The sequence below is a fragment of the Microtus ochrogaster genome, chromosome X (genome assembly GCF_000317375.1).
Source record: "Microtus ochrogaster isolate Prairie Vole_2 chromosome X, MicOch1.0, whole genome shotgun sequence".
Lineage (NCBI taxonomy): Eukaryota > Metazoa > Chordata > Mammalia > Rodentia > Cricetidae > Microtus > Microtus ochrogaster.
This window is the reverse complement of record NC_022026.1, coordinates 38,059,239-38,076,938: the sequence shown is the minus strand read 5'-3', so window position 1 is coordinate 38,076,938 and position 17,700 is coordinate 38,059,239. Positions and strand designations below refer to the sequence as shown.

Sequence of the window (17,700 nt, the reverse complement as noted above, 5' to 3'; positions counted from 1 at the left end):
AAAAAAAAAAAAAAGAATAGTTTATTGATTACACTGTAAGGGAGCAGTGGGCTGGGCAGAAATTACAGTACTACCTGCATCCATTCTACAGTACTTTATACCTGCAAGCATGAGCCTTTCCTGGACTGTATGGGGTGATCAACCTTGTATCTTTTCAGGTTCCTCTTTCAGTTTTGAGACTGGATCTTGCTATGTAGCCTAGGCTAGTCTTGAGCTTTCTATCTCCCCAGTTCTGCCAAGATTATAGGCATATGCCGCTACTAGCTCATCTTTTTGTCTGGTTTATTTTATAATATTACTTTTTTTTGGGGTGTATGAGTGCTTTGCTTACGTGTGTGATATGGGATGTCCCTCTGTATTTTGTGAATACCATTGGTAAATAAAGAAACTGCTTTGAGCCTATAGCAGAGCAGGGCAGAACTTAGGTAGGCAGGGAAAACTAAACGGAATGCTGGGAGAAAGAAGGAGGAGTCAGAGAGAAGTCATGGGTGGCTGGAGATAGACACTGGGAACTTTACTCAGTAAGCCACAGCTATATGGCAATATACAGATTAATAGAAATGGGTTAAATTAATAGGAGTTAGCCAATAAGAAGCTAGAGCTAAATGGGTTAAATTAATATGAGTTAGCCAATACGAGGCTAGAGCTAATGGGCCAAGCAGTGATCTAATTAATACAGTTTCTGTGTTATTATTTCAGGTCTAAGCTAGCTGGGCAGCCGGGAACCAACAAGTGGCCTCTCTTCTCCAACGTGTGTGTGTGTGTGTGTGTGTGTGTGTTTGTGTGTGTGTGTGTGTGTGTGTGTGTCTGGTAGCCATAAAGGCCAGATAAGAGCAATTCTGAGTGTATGTGTGTGTGCATGTGTGTGTGCGGGCCTGATACCCTTAAAGGCTAGCTAAGAGCATTTGGGATATGGCTAACTTTCTTTAGAAAGTAACATATATATTCAGGTGAACGTTTACTAGGCAGTAAGGAGAAAATTATTAATAGTAGGCTATGAGGTGGAAGTTAACAGGCCATATTGTGTAGTGAGAGGTCATTTGTTCCTTACCGTTTATTGTGAATGAAATGGGAAGCTATTGAAAGTTGTGGTGGGCAGGGAATGTCATCATCTATAACAGGAGGAACAGGCTGCTTGTCATCCCAGCCACCCTGCTAGCTTACACCCGAAATAATCACATAGAAACTGTATTCATTTAAACTCTGCCTGGCCCATTAGTTCTAGCCTCTTATTGGCTAACTCTTACATCTTGATTCAACCCATTTCTAATAATCTATATGTCACCATGAGGTCGTGGTTTACCAGGAAAGATTCTAACCAGTGTCCATCTCGGGCAGGAGATCCATGGCATCTCGACTCTGCCCTTCTTCCTCCTAGCATTCAGTTCTGTCTACTCCACCTACCTAAGTTCTGCCCAATCAAAAGGCCAAGGCAGTTTCTTTATTCAACCAATGGAAGCAACACATAAACAGAAGGACCTTATACAATCATCAGATTAGTTTTTAATTGGATCACTTGGATTGTGCGTCTTTCCCCCTCTGGTTCCCCTATCTCTTAAATAGACCCCACTACTGCTTTCATGCATTTAAAAAAAAATCTAAATTTTTATATATATGAGAGAAGGCATGACATTTGCTTTTCTGGGTCTGGCTTCTTTGGTTTAATATGATAATCTCCCATTCCATCCATTTTCTTGCAAATGATATTTCATTCTCCTTTACAGCTTAATAAAATTCCATTGTGTATTATATACCATTTTTTTTTTGTTTTTGTCTGTCCCTATGCTGATGGACATCTAGTCTGGCTCCACATTTGGGCTATTTCAAATAGTACAACAATAAATATTGATGTGCAGTCATCTCTGCATTATGCTGACTTGGATTCCTTTGGGCAGATACCTTGTGCTGTGATCTAACTGGATCACAATGGTAGTTTTGTTTTTAGGTTTTTGAGGAACCATACTGAATTCCAAGTGGCAGCACGAATTTATACTCCCACCAACGTGTTTAAGTCTTCCTGTCCCTGAGAACATTTGTTGTTGGTCTTCTTGCTGATAACCATGGTGATGGGGGTGAGGTAGAGTCTCAGTGTATTTTTAATTTGCATTTCTGTGCTGGCTAAGGATATTGAGCATTGTAAATATGTGTGGGGTTTTTGCCATTTTTATTTTTAAGAACTGTCTAGTACATTTGACTATTCTTTGATTTTTGAAAAATATTTGAGTTCGTTATATAGTCTGGATATTAATCTCCTGTCAGATACACAGCTAGCAAAGATTTTTCTCTTGTTCGCTTGTTTTCTCTTTACTCAGTAACTGTTCCATTTGTTGTTCAGAGAATTTTTTTCTTGGTTTTTCAAGACATGCCTTCTCTGTGTAGTAGTCCTGGCTGTCCTGGAACTCTCTTTGTAGACCAGGCTGGCCTTGAGCTCAGAGATCTGCCTGCCTCTGCCTTCCAAGGGCTGGGATTAAAGGTGTGCGCCACCACCACCAGTATTTGTTGTTCAGAGACTTTTAATCTGACTCAGTCAATGGAGATATTTTATTAGCCAATTTATTTTATTAGACAATTAGAAATTGGCCTTAGCCAATTTCATTGTTATGTGAACACCATAGAGTGTACTTATACAAACTTGTGTGGTATAGCCTATTACACACTTCTACTCAATGATATCAGTTGAAGCTGTTCGTAGAAGCAGAGTAAGCAAAAGGACTTAAGAATAATCAAGCATAAGAGAAAGTGATAGAATCACGAGATGTTGTAAACACTGGATGTATGAGGCTGCTGCCAGTGTAATTCAGTGTTTATACTTTACAGTGAACCCTATTTGTATGAGTAATATACTAAGAAATGATAGAAAGTATAATATACAGACTACATAAGGCAGTTAACAATCATATTATCATCATCAAGTATTATGTACTATACATCATTATATGTGTTGTTCTTTTATATGATCGCCAGTAGAGCAGGGTTCGGTTGCACCAGCAATCTGGGAAAAGAGGATGAGCTCGTAAATGGGGCTGAAAAGGAGCAGCTACCGGACATAAATCTCAAGGTCCAAATCAGGAGCAGAAGGAGAGAGAGCACGAGCAAGGAACTCAGGACCGCAAGGGGTGCACCCACACACTGAGACAATGGGGATGTTCTATTGGGAACTCACCAAGGCCAGCTGGCCTGGGTCTGAAAAAGCCTGGGATAAAACTGGACTCTCTGAACATAGTGGACAATGAGGACTACTGAGAACTCAAGAACAATGGCAATGGGTTTTGATCCTACTACACGTACTGGCTTTGTGGGAGCCTAGGCAGTTTGGATGCTCAACTTACTAGACCTGGATGGAGGTGGGGTTCCTTGGACTTCCCACAGGGCAGGGAACCCTGATTGCTCTTCGGGCTGAGGAGGGGGGGACTTAATTGGGGGAGGGGGAGGGAAATGGGAGGTGGTGGCGGGGAAGAGACAGAAATCTTTAATAAATAAATAAATTTAAAAAAAAGGAGCAGCTAGTGGGGTCAAAGGAAGCAGGATAGTGGTGTTTTGGGAGCCAAAACATGAGAAGACACATGCACCAGCTGTGTCCAGTGTTGCTGAGGATGGACCATTGGACTTCGGGACCTTAATGCAAACAGTTGAGGTGGAGTGGTGGGAACCTTATTCAAGTGGTTAAATAGAAGAACGGGAGACAGGATATATACAGTTCTTGTGAGCTTGGCTACAAAGTGAAAAAAAGAAGCAGACTATTAGTCAACGGGGAGTATGGATTCAAGAAAGATTTTCTTTTGAAACAGGGTCTCTTGTAGCCCAGGGTAGCATCCAACATACTACACAGCTGAGGGTAACCTTGAATTCTTGGTTTTCCTGATTCCGTCTCTCACATTATGGGATTGCAGACATGATGCCTGGCTCCTCGACTTTGCTTTCTTTTAAACTTTTTTTAAAAAAAGATTTACTCATTTTGTATGTGTGAGTGGTTTTATCTGCCTGCATGTGTGTGTACCATGTGCATGCCTGATGCCCACAGACGCCTGAAGACAGTATTGGATCCTGCCATCTCAGTGCATGGTCAAGGTCATGTAGGAGAGCAGCGTGTGTTCTTAACCACTGAGCCATTTTTCCAGCCCCTCCTTGCTGTTTTTTGAAAGTGAGAGAATGAAAGAATACTTGTCTGTTAATGGGGATGATCTAGCACTGATACCTCTAGATGTGCTAGAAAATGACATTTTAGGGGAAAAAAGATAATTGTTTGAACAGTGGGCTTAAATAAAAATACATTTTCTAACATCTTAATTTAATCTGAGTAGCATTTTTAGGTAGAACATGCTGTTATTTTAATTAGAAGATCTCTTGAGTCTTATTACTTAAGTGTTCTTATATAAAAAACAGGACTCATTCTTCATTTTACAATGCTCATACAATGATGGAGTTGTAACTCGTAGTTCCTTAAACATTATTTCCAGACGAGGCCTCATTTTCCAACAATCATCTTTCTAAGACCTCTGACATTTGAATCTCGCTTCCCCAAAGCATTTCTTTTTAACCAGAAAGTAAATAGCAGTTGAACTTGTCTTCTAAAAAAAATTCCAACCCCAGGATTCAAAAAATATGTTCAGTGTAGTTACACTTAGCTTCTGTATTGGAAATTATAGGAAAGGAGATAAAACGTACCTTTTATTGACCTTATCTTTCTAGGTAGCGCTATTTTTTCATATAACTTCCTCCTTTCTAGATAATCTGGGGTCTCTTTGAAAATGTAGTAGACCTAGATTTCATGTAATATGAGAATAAAAGACATGTGTAAATCAGACAGTGTATCCTATTGTAGTACCAAGTGGCTTCTGTTTGAAAAGTTTACTTTTATTGATTTTTGGGAGGGTGTGGTTTTAGGGATCAGGCCCAGGGCCTTGTGCATGTTTTCAAGTCCTCTACCAATGAGCTCTATCCTCGTTCTTGACTTTAAGGGTTATTTGAAACCATAGCAACTAAGTAGAATTGTGTTCAACTTTCATTTTCCAGGAGGAAATGGAGGATTGGGGTGAGCTATAGTATAGCTGGCGTCTGATTGTATGTTATAGAAATGATAGGCTTGCATCAGGAAGCTATAAGTAGGAATAAATCACAGCAGCTTAGTCAGGCATTAGAAAGTGCTGCCAGGAATAATTCACAGAAATGGCAGTTTCTTGTATTTAGTATCAAACATAGAATAAACTAAGGCCTTATAGCTGAATAGGTTCTCTATTTATTCATTCATACCACTTTTAAAAATATTATTGAGCATGTATATTATGTGCCTGTTTGAGGATATAATGCTAAACCTTCATAGAACTTATAGTTTAGAATATTAAAAAATGGGAATGTCCTCCTTAAGGTCGTGGGGCAGGGTTGATTGCATAGCCCCGGCAATCCTGGAACTTAGGATCCTCCTGCCTCAGCCTTCCAAGTGCTAGGATTATAGATGTGTGTGTTAGCACAGCTGGCCAAGGAGCATGTTTCTGTGTCACTTTTCTCCTTAGGGCTACTTAAATAAATTACCACAGGCCCCAGGTCTAAACAACAGAAATTTAGTTCCTTCCTGTCTGGAGTTCCAAGTCTTAGATCAGGGTCTGAAAGGTTTGTTTTTTCTCCTCTGGCCTATGCTCATCTTTATACTGTGGCCCTACGTGGCCTTTTCTCTGCATATTTAGCCCTTGTGTTTTTTGACATGTTCACATTTCTTCTGCTGCTGCTTTTCCTCCTCCTCTCCTCCTTCTCCATCCTTTCTTTGTTTTCTTCCTCTTCTTTTTAGACAGGGTCTCCTGTAGCCCAGGCTAGCTTCAAACTTTTATGTAGTCAAGGATGACCCCGAACTTCTGATCCTCCTGCTTCTACTTTCTAAGTGCTGGTGTTACAAGTATGTGCCACCCATGCCCAGTTTTTAAGCAGTGCTGGGCTTGGGAAACCCAGTACTTCCCACCTACCAGGCAGGCGCTCTACCAGCTGAGCTATATATTCCTACCCCTTCCTGTAAAGGTACTGGTGAGATTTGATTAAGTGTGCTTAATGGTTATCTTAGTTTGGGTTTCTACTGCAGTGAATATAGTGACCACAGCAACTCTTATAAAGGAAAACATTTAATTGGGGCTGGCTTACAGTTTCAGAGGTTTAGTCCATCATGGTGGGACATGGTGGCTCGCAGGCAGACATGGTGCTGGAGAAGGAGCTGAGAGTTCTACATCTTGATCCACAGGCAGTAGAAGGAGATACTGTCCAGTGGGCGTGGCTTGAGCATATATGAGACCTCAAAGCCCACTTCTGCTCTTCCAATAAAGCCACAGCACCTAAAAATACCACTCCTTATGGGCCAAACATTCAAACACATGAGTCTATGGAGCCATACCTATTCAAACCACAATGGCCTCTTTTTAGTTTAATCACTTCTTAATTTGGTGTACTTTTGGGAGTCTCACAAGGTAGCCTAGGATTATGCTAAACTTGAGATTCTCTGACCTCAGCTCCTTGAATCCTTGAAGTATGTTGACTACCATCTCTGGCTTCCTTACTCTCTTCATTAAGGGTCTGTTGGCAAATGCAGTCATGCTCTGAGGATAGAGGGGTAAAGGCTTCAACACATACACTTTGGGGAGCATAGTACAGCCTCAAACAATGACCCAGAATGAATAATGAGCTATTGAACTTGTTCCTTCTGCCTATATAAAATATCAGTTTCTTCTTAGTACTATGAAGTATTCCTTCGACAGTCTTCAGTGGAACCCTGTCTTCTGTTTCATGAAGGTGGACACTGGCGTGAGCTCACAGTTCGAACCAACAGCCAAGGACACACAATGGCTATTGTCACTTTTCATCCCCAGGGATTAAGTCAGGTAGGCCTACCAGGAAAAGAAGCCACTTCTGTAGTAACTCTACTATGCTCCTGGGTCTTTTGAAAGTTTTAGAGCGGAGAGCAAAAGCTACTTATCCACAGAATATTTGTGTAGGTTAGCGGGCAGGTTTGAGGATGAAGAGGCGTTGGTAAGAATATAATTTAACCATACTGTTGGCATAATGAAATGACAAAGATTGTGGTTAAGTTACCCAAGGTAATTATTGTACATGGACTCTCAAGTATTTTCACATAGTAGTAGACTCTACTGCATCCAGAAGCGATTCCCATAGAGATTTGCATGTCTAACTTTTCTAAATACTTTGCACACTCTGCTCGTACAGTGGCTAGCCTAACAGTTCTCCTGATTGTGCTTTACATTTGTAACGCACTTAGCACTTTCAGACAGTGTTCTGGCTTGCTATCTGTTTCTGTGATAAAAACCATGACAAAAAGTGACTCGAGGAAGAAAGGATTTATTTTACCTTACAGCTCACAGTCTATCTTGACAGGCAGTCAGAGAAATAATTCAAGGCAGGAACCTAGGCGGCAGTAACTGGAGCAGAGGTCATGGAGAAATGCTGCTTACTGGCTTGCTCCCTATTGCTTAGTCAGTTTGCTTTTATTTTGAGATTTAAAAAAATATTTGATGTGTATGAGTATATGCTTGTATGTATATGCACCATGTATATGCCTGTGCCCAGGAAGGTCAGAAGAGGGCTTTGGATCCTCTGAGACTGGAGTTACAGACAGTTGTGAGCCACTGTGTGAGCACTGGAAATCGAACCCAGGTCCTCTGCAATGGCAACAACTGCTTTTAACCATAAAACTTACTCTGCAGCTTTCAGTTTGCTTTCTTATGTACCGGAGTACAACTTTCCCAGGGATGACACCGCCCATAGTGGGCTGGACTTTCCTACAGCAACCATCAATTGAGAAAATGCACCTTAGACACGCCCACAGGTTAGCCCTGTGGAGGCAGTTTCTCAACTGAGGCTGCTCATTCCTAAATCACCTCAGCTTGCATCCTGTTGATAAAACAACAAGAGCAGAACCCAGCCAGCCCAGATAATCCCACATGGAAACATCCTTACACGTAGTCAGTTATCTCAACCAGTTTATGAAGTTGTTGCCGTCCTCATTTGATAGAATGCCAAATGGAGGCATAGTCCCATGGAAGGTTAGAGTCAGGGAACTACAACGCTAGGATTTGACCCTGAATCCTTTGATTCCTGGCCTGGTGTTTAAAATTCTGTAGCTCTGACTTGGTTGTAACCTGTGTCTGTATGCCAAGCTTGTCTATAGTGATTAGCAGTATTAGAATTCTAATATGTTCTGTAGTCAGAAAAAAGGGAAGTTCATTATTTACCATGTTCATTATTTTTCTTTTACATTTAATTGGATGTCAGAGAACAACTTGGCATGAGCCGTTTCTCTCCTGCCATCCTATGGGTCCCAGGGAGTAAACTCAGGGCATTGGGTTTGATGGCTTTTAAAGCCTTACCCCCTTAGCCATCTTGCCAGCCCACCACGTTATTTCTCTTCTGTTTCCTGGTTCATTTCTTCTAGGACTCAAATCTTCTGAGGTGATATTTGAGTGGGTGGTTGGGAGAGCAAAAGTGGAGAAGTATGAAGGGATTTGAAAGGTTATTTTCTGTGCACGATGGGACAGGAGCTTAGTTTAGCTTCTTGTTTATAAGAATTACTCACACTTTCTTTGGAGAACTATTAGAGGCTCAAACTAGAGAAAGTGCCAGTTCTATTGTATGAGATTTGTCAAAAGCTGAGAAGCCAAGCCGCGCTTTGACTGAGATGTGAAAATAGCCTGTTGTTGTTGATTTTGCCCTGCAGAACATTGCTTTATGCTAAGTGTTATTTATAATAGAACTTGAGAAATGTGTCTTCTTGTGTGACTGCTTCGGCTGACTATTGTAGCTATCGGCAAGAGAATGTGTCAGGGATGAATCTTTGCTTGACTCACAAGTTCATGTTCTGGGCAGGAGGAACTGCGTGTTCAGAAGATGACCTTGAAGGACTTTTTCACTAAAGGCCCTGGAGCTGTTTGTGAACTGACTTCACTCTATTTCCAGGAAAGGTAAGCCTGGGCCAGCCAGCCAGAATGCCTCCTATGGCTGCAGGCTTGCCATAAGCCTGGCTTTGTGCTTTGCTGATGGTGGGCTACTGAGAGTGGAGGTGCAGGCTAGTTAGTCCTAGCTTTCACACACCAGCCACATCTGGGAGCCCAGGCTAGACTATAAAAGTTAAGTGGGGTATGGTAGCTTTTAACTTCTCACAATCAAAACAGAGCGAATGTACAATGGGAGTGTGCACACGCACCTTCATCCCTCAAGAATGGAGATCGAGCAGAAGTCTCAGGGCCGTGGTGAGCAAGCTGTGTCTTCCAGCTGAGAGGCTTGGGATGCCCCTTCCAACCAAGCAGTAAGAGGCAGAAAGGTCTGCCATTCTAAAATGCTGTCTTCCTTTATTCTGTCCTAGCACCATGACCCGTTGCAGCCATCAGCAGTCCCCCTACCAGCTCCTGTTTGGGGAACCCCACATCTTTGAAGATCTTCTGGGTTTGAAGATCCGCATCTCTCCAGATGCCTTCTTCCAGATTAATACCGCTGGCGCAGAATTGCTGTACCAGACCATTGGGGAGCTGAGTGGAGTGAACTCCGGTACCATCCTCCTTGACATTTGCTGTGGAACAGGCAAGTGGAGGCTTTAGGAAGAGTCTGTGTGTTGTCTAGCTCTCAAACGCCATCTGCCCATAACTTAGGGCCTTTGTGAGGGTGGCAGGGGAGATAGTGTTGATGGTCTAAATATAACCGTGTTGGTTTATGGTCTAAGTATAACCATGTTGGTTTAAAACACAAAAGTCATTTCCTCTTATTTCTTACTTCTCCAGGTGTGATTGGCCTTTCTCTGGCTCAGCGTGCATCCCAGGTCCTTGGCATTGAACTGGTGGAGCAGGCTGTACAGGATGCCAGGTGGACTGCAGCCTTCAATGGTACCTAGATCTGATTCTGGGGAGAAGTAAAGGAAATGTCGTTGAGGGGCTGCAGCTGTAGCTCAGTGGCAGACTACTTGCTTAGCATGTGGGAGAGCCAGAGGTCCATTACCAGCATTGCAGTTGTTTCTAGGCAAAGGGAAACATATTGTATCGCCAGCTTATAGGGAGGCAGAGTTCTAGAGTAGCCACACTCTGATTTTGATGTTTTCTAGAAGACGTCTTAATAACTATTTGTTTTTACATTCTATAAAGAGCCCAAGGGAAGTACGAGCCTTGTTTTTAGGAAGGGAAATGGGGTATATAAGAGAAGAACATGCGCTACATTGGACCCTGAGCATCAGAGCCCAATGCAGTAGGTTTCAAGTGTAGAATTTTGGCCTGGCATTGCAGTGAACACCTTTACTTCTAGCAATCAGTAGACAGAGGCAGAGTCAGGTGGATTTCCGTGTGCTCAAGGCCAATTTGATCTACATAGGGACTTCAAAGCCATCCAGGGTTACGTGGTGAGGCCCTGTCTTAAACAAAACAAAACAAAGCTGTAGTTTTTAAATAGAACCTTTGTTTAAATAAAATGACAAATTGCAATATGGAAAAGAGTTTGTCTTCTTTCCTTTATTCTACTTCCAGACAATTCTTTTATCTATTTATTTATTTTTCTGTGCAGCCCAGGCTAGCCTTGAATGCCTTCTCTCTTTCTTTGCCTAACCCGCGAGTGCTGCAATTACAGACTTGCAGACAGTTTTCGAGACACCAGGTGAAAACTAGTGAGGGAGCAGGACGAGGACTCGAGTGAAGATCAGGGATTTTGCTGTGCTGGAGATACTTCTTCCATGCCGTGTATCTGGTGGCTTCAGCTGAAAGGCCCATCTAGACTTTCCCAGGGAAAGGGCTTGCAGCAGCTCCAAGCGCATTGCTTTCTGTGCTGTTCAGAGGTCCACTAGAACCAACAGGAATGGCAGGAGCCTGGCTGCTATGTAGTTCAGTAAACCAGAAGCTTCCCATTTGTTGGCTTCAAGTTATGATGTCACATGCTCCTCTCTTCCACAGGTGTCACCAACTGTGAGTTTCATGCTGGTAGAGCAGAGAAGATTTTGCCACAGTTGTTAAAGTCGCAGAAAGATGAGAAGTTAACAGTTGCTGTGGTCAACCCTGCCCGTGCTGGACTGCGTAAGGAGGGAGGGCAACTTGGGTGTTCCTCGCGGTGCCCACCAGTTCTCTGTCTTTATTCCCATCCCAGGCTAAGGGCTTCCTGTGAAGTAGCCCTGAAGCAGCTTCTCCTCCATTCCTTAGCAGTCCTGCTCAGCATGAACTTTGGAATAATGGACGACGGTGGGTTAAGTACATTAACAAGGTGTTTACTCCTCCAGATTACCAAGTGGTGCAAGCCATTCGGAACTGCAGGGCCATCCACACTCTAGTTTTTGTTTCCTGCAAGCCCCATGGTGAAAGCACAAGGAACTTCATTGAGTGAGTCTTGGGACTTTTTTTCAATATTATTTTTTCACACGCTGGGGAATATGGCTCATTTCGTAGAATAACTGGCTGTCATGCATGGCACCCTGGGTTTGATATTCAACACCATGTAAACTTGAGCAGGGTGATAGAGGCAGGAGGATTAGAATTTCAAGATCATCCTTGGCTACAAAATGAGTGAGGTTGAAGTCAGTGTGGGATAAGCAAGACCCAGTCTCATTTAAAAAGCAAAAACCAAAATTATTTTTTTCAAAACATCAGAGTAATCTATACTTTCTAAGTACAATTTGGAAAGAGTATAGAAACATAAAGAGAAAAGAAAAGAGTATACCACTTTATTTTTATTTTTTGTTTTCTTGAGACAAGGTCTCACTATGTAGCTCTAGTCCTACAACGAACTCTGTAGACCAGGCTGGCCTTGAACTCACAGAGATCTGCCTGCCTCTACCTCTCATTTGCTGGGATTACAGACATATGTCTCTACACTCAGCTCAATATACTAGTTTAAAAATAAATTTTCTTTTTAAAAAGTTATTTGTATGAATCTGAATAAGTTTATGTGCAATACATATTTGTACAAGCCTGTGCTGGCCAGAAGAGGGTATTAGATCTCCTGGAACTGGAGGTCCAGATACTTGTGAGCTGCCATGTGGATGTTCTGAAGCAAACTTAGTCCTTTGTTAGAACAATTAGTGGTCTTTACTGAACAGCTTCTCCAGTTCCTGCTAATATCACTTTTAAGAATGAATTATAGGAACCAGGCTAGGGGGAGAAAAGCAGATACTCACTTTGAGGACAAAATTTAAAGAGGGTACCAAGAATTTTAATGATCAAAGTAAAATTTTAATATAATATATTAGAAAATCAACCCTCTCAAATCATGAAAGACAAAATTTGTTTTAAAGAATTTAATGCCAGGTATGATGACCTGAGCTTGTAATTCCATCACTAGGGGAGTAAAAAATGGGTGAGTCCTTAGGGCTTGCTGGTCAGCCAGTCTAGCCCAAGCAGTGAGCTCCTGGCCAATGAGAGACCTTATCTCAAAGGAGGTGAATGGCGTTCCTAAAGGTGACACTTGAAGTTGCCTTCTGGTCTTGATGCATACACATACATACACACAGGCACACACACACACAAATAAATAGGGCCACTGGATTTAATTCCCAACCAAAAAACAGCTGATTAGCTTTTGAAAAGATTCTGCATATGAGCAAATATGTGGTATTTGTCTCCTTGGCTTATTTTATGTAACATGATACCTTCCACTATCATTTTATTGTAGATGTTTGGCTTTATTCTCTTTTAGCTGAATAGTAATCCATGTTTTATTTACACTATTTTCTATATCCATTATCTATTGTTAGAAATCTTATCTGGCTGTTGAGAATAATGTAGTGAGAAATGGTAATGCAGGTATTTCATTGATAGGCTAATTTAATTCCCTTTGGGCCATTCCAAAAGGTGGTACAAATGGATTGTATGATAGATTTATTTTTAGTGTTCTGAGGACTCTTGCTATTGTATTCCATTACTTTTCATCCCACAAGTTCTCTTTCCTCTGTGTCCTTGTCAGCATGTTATTTTGTGTCTTTTATTTTTGGTAGTGTTTTGGTTTTTAGTTAAATTTTAATTAATTTTCAGTGTATGTGGGAGGCAGAGAGTCATGTCTGCCTAAGCTTCTGTGTAGAGGTCAGAAGACGACTTTTGGGACTTGAAGTTGGAGGGGGTGGTTGATAGGGGTTAAATATGGAAGGAGTTATGGGGAGGAGGAGGGAGGCTGAATATGAGCAGAATACATTATATGTGTATATGAAATTCTCAGAGAATTAATATTATAAATATTATATTTAAAAAAGAATTTAAAAAGCCAGGTGTTGTGGTACCTGTTTATAATGCCAGGTCTTAGGCAGAGACAGGAAGATCATTGGTTTGATATCAGCCTAGGCCACATAATGAGATCATATCTCAAAAACTAATATTAAAGACAAAAACCCTGACAGGTGTTGTGCAAGCTTTTAATCTGAGCCTTCAGGAAGGCAGAGGCAGGCAAATCTCTCTTGAGTTTTTGGCCAGTGTGGTCTCCATAGTAAGTTCCAGGCCAGCCAGGAATACATAGTGAGACCTCGTATCAAAAAACATCATTTATCAATGAATTATAAAACAAAATGAAAGATAGGGAAAATAAATGTTATTGTGAAAAAATAGGTAAATAAACCTAGTCAAGAACATAAAAGGGTGAAGTCACAAGAATATGGTCATAAATAAAAGAGCAGAATATCTACAGACTTGAAGGATTTGTTTTGCTTTTTTTAAAGACAAGGTCTCACTGTGTAGCCCTGTCTACCTAAGAACTTACCGCATAGACCAGTCTGGCCTTGATCTTATGACAGTCCTATTTCTGCCTCTCACGTGCTGGGGTAGCAGATATATATCAGGGTACTCAGATTTTTTCCAATTATGAGAAAGTACTCCTTAGAGCTTGCTTTAAAAACATCTGAAAATCTACACGAAGTCTGATTTTTTTTGGGGGGGGGAATACAAATGGCCAAGGTTAGTTCTAAAAATCAAGGTAAATGCTGAACAGTGAGCATGGAAAAGTGAAGATCTCCTGCTCAAGATGGTTGTGTGGTGTGCGGATGTGTAATGCCAGTACTCAGGGACTAAGCCAGGAGGAAACCCGCAAGTTTAAGATAAAGCTGGGTTACATGGTGACTTAGAGGTCAGCCTGGCATACATAGTGAGACTATTGTCTCATCCAGTGCTTGGCAGGAAAAGCTTCTACCTAAAAATAAATTAGGCTCACTCTCTCCATCTTATTTGCTTGTCTGTTTCTGCACAATTACTCTTCCATTGTTATTGTTTTTGAATACGGCATGAAGATGGCATCTCTTCTCAGTGGGTAAAAATGGGCTATTCAGTAAATTGTGATTGACAAGTGTTTAGAGACTGCAACAAGTTGGATTTATATCTAGACTAAATTGTAAATGGGGCAAAGACTGCAATGTAAAACATGGGAACCTAGAAATATACTCTAAGAAACCATAGGATTTCTTTAGAGTTATCCTGTGCTTTCTAACTGAAAATTCAGAAGATATAAGTTCAAAGGCAATCATTTGTTAATATTTTGTTTAGCATGCAAAGAAATTGGTTTCGTTGTCACTTTAAAGACTATTTTGCTTTTCACATTATTTATCAGGGGGAGGGCGCTTGTGTGAGTTAGTTCTCTCCTCCCACCCTCTGCATCCTGAGAAGCTGACTCGGGTCAGCTTCCACCCTCTGCATCCTGAGAAGCTGACTCGGGTCTCCTTCCACCCTCTGCATCCTGAGAAGCTGACTCGGGTCATCAGACTTTGCAGCTGACCCATCTCAGCAGCCCACATTGATCGCTCATCCATTTATTTCGTTGTGCCACTTTCATACGTGTGTCATGTGCCTTGCTTATATGCACTCCCTCGTTCATTGTATTTCATTATGACCCTCCCCTTCCTCAACATTGTCCCCATTCTGTCTACTCCCCCCCCCACATCCACAGACATACACACACATAGACACACACACACACATACAAAATCATGTGATATGTGTTTTCCTGACTCTGGCTTATTTCACTTAACAATAATTTCAGTTCCATCCATTTCCTTGTGAATGTCATAATTATTTTTGGCTTTAGAGATGAATCAGAACTCCGTTTGCATCAGGACCACACGTGTGTGTGTGTGTGTGAAAGCCAGAGGCCACCACTGAGTGTGTTCCTCTTTCACTTTCCAGCTTATTTTCTCTTTTTTCTGTGCAAATGTATTCATGTGTGGAGGCCAAATGCCAGCATGGAGGAGTTGCTTCTCTCCTACCATGTGGATTCTGGGGTTCAAATTCAGGTCATGAGGCTTGGCGGCAAGCGCCGTTATCCACTGAGCCAGCTCACTGGCCCTCCATCTTTTCTGAGACAGGGTTACTGAACCTGAAACTTGTCATTTAAGCTAGACTGACTAGTCAGTGAGCCCCTGATGTCTGCCTTTCTCTATCCCCTAACCCTCAGCACTGTTACAGACCTGTGCTGTCACCAAGCTCTTGCATGGGTGCTGTGGATGGAAACATAGGTCCTCATAGCTGTATGACAAGCACTTTGTCTGTTGAATTATCTCCCCAGCCCTACATTGCATTTTAAACTATCTTTTCATACACATCTAGACTATTTCTACTCCATAGCTGTTGTGAATAAGGCTGCGGTAAGCATGGGTACATGTGTCTCTGCTGACTGGATCCTTTAGGTATATATCCAGGAGTGCTAGAGCTGTGTCATATGCTAATTCTGTTTTTAATTTTTTTTGAGAAACTTTCACATTGATTTCCACAGTAGCTTTACCAAGTTATACTCCTACTTGCAGTGAATTTGTTGTCGTTTATTTCTTTGATGTTAGTTATTATGACTGGAGTAAGATAGAATCTTAGAGCAGTTTAAAATTTCTATTTCCCTAATGGCAATGATGTTGAACACTTTTAAAAATACTTATTGGCTATTTATATTTCTTATTTTTCTTCAAGAACTACCTATTAAACTCACTAAATGATATAGAAGAATGCTAAAATGATACTACATAAAATACTTAACTGTGGGAATATTTTATATTTTTATAAAGGTTTATTTTATGTGTATAAGTGTTTGCCTATGTGCCCAAAGAAGCTAGAAGGTGGTGTTGGATCCTCTGGTACTTGAGGTCCAGATGGTCATGGGTTTCCATGTTGGTGCTGGGAACCTCACCTGGATCCTCTGCCGGAGCAGACACCACTCTTAAATGTAGAGCCATCTTTCCAGCCCTGGAAATATTGTCTAAAAAGTTCATCATTCAGTGATTTTTACTATGTGAGCATCATGGGGAGTAATTATGGACAAGAAGATGGCTACAGTGTTGCTAAGCTAATCTTTCAGGACTGCTGTTTTCTATGTAGTGTCTACCTTCATTGTAGTATACCATTCACAGCCATGAATTCAAAATGTATAATAGTACTAAGTCAGGAGTGGTGATAAATGTCTATAATCCTAGCACTTGAGAAGTAGAAGCAAGAGGAGATCAGGAATTTAAGGTCATCCAGCCTTGGCTATGTGGTAAATTTGAGGCCAGCCTGGGCTACTTAAGGGCCAGTCTCAACAAAACAAAAACAAAACAACAAAAAATGTATCATAGAAGTAAATGTGAGAGTGAGAGCTGAAACTTCAGAATTTTTAGAAGAAAATATTTAAAATCTTCATGACCGTGGGTTGGGCAAAGTCTTCTTTAATATGGCATCAAATGCCCAAAGAAAAAAGAAAAATAATATTAAAATCAAGACAAAGCAAAAATCCCTTATTTTATTACAGATGTTACCACCATGGAATAGGAGAAGATAAGGCTTGGTATCCAGTGGCTAGACACAAAAGACCACATATTAAGTCAGGTGTGGCAACATGCATCTGTAACCCCACCTCAGTGCTGGCAGGCAGAGGCAGGTGGGTCCCAGGGGTTCATTGACTAGCCACCTAGCCAACTCATGAGCTCCGGGTTGAGTGAGACCCTGTCTTCCAAAATTAAGATGGAGAGCAATTGAGGAAGACATCACAAAATCAACTCCTGGCGTCCACATGTGCCTCTATGGGCAAGTGCATCCTCTCAAACAAATATAAACAACATACACACGCACGCACACGCACAAACACACACACACATACGCACGCTCATGCACAAACACACACACACGCACACGCACAAACACACACACATACGCACGCACAAACACACACGCACGCACACGCACAAGCACGCGCACACGCACACACACACACACACACACATACGCACGCTCATGCACAGGCGTTGGGCAGGGGGAGAGAGAGAGAGAATGAATATTAAGTGATTCTTTTTATAGAAAATGTCCAGGATAGACAAGTCTACAGAAATTGAAAGGTTTGGGAGTCCAGTGGGAGGTATGGCTGTTCTGCGGTACCTGCCATCTTAGTGGGCTAATGAAAATGAAATTGCTGATAATGCACATGGTAAGTGCATGCTCCGAATATACCAACAACCACTGAGCTGTATAAATGGGTAAAGTATACAGTATGAATAATGTTTCAATAAAACGTTGGAGAAAAATCTGAAACTTTTGCATAACAAAAAGCACCGTAAGCAATTTCACTTAATGGAAACAATTTGCAGTACATATTACAAACCCCTTTTTCCTCAGTCTGTAATCAAGCCCTAGAGGTCAATAAGAAACAAGAAAACTGGCCAGGCAATGGTGGCACACAGCTTTAATCCCAGCATTTGGGAGGCAAAGGCAGGCGGATCTCTGTGAGTTCGAGGCCAGCCTGGTCTACAAGAGCTAG

General features: G+C 41.5%; 1 protein-coding gene across 1 annotated transcript in view; it reads left to right on the top strand.

Annotated features, from left to right (window-relative positions):
- Trmt2b (tRNA methyltransferase 2 homolog B) overlaps window positions 1–17,700 on the top strand; it is a 50,592-nt gene that overhangs the window by 24,316 nt on the left and 8,576 nt on the right. Inside the window, exons 8-13 of the mRNA XM_013350554.2 lie at window positions 6,711–6,857; window positions 8,857–8,951; window positions 9,353–9,567; window positions 9,765–9,866; window positions 10,917–11,036; window positions 11,237–11,336. Coding sequence (XP_013206008.1) covers window positions 6,711–6,857; window positions 8,857–8,951; window positions 9,353–9,567; window positions 9,765–9,866; window positions 10,917–11,036; window positions 11,237–11,336 — 779 coding nt within the window. The remainder of the gene's footprint in view (window positions 1–6,710; window positions 6,858–8,856; window positions 8,952–9,352; window positions 9,568–9,764; window positions 9,867–10,916; window positions 11,037–11,236; window positions 11,337–17,700) is intronic.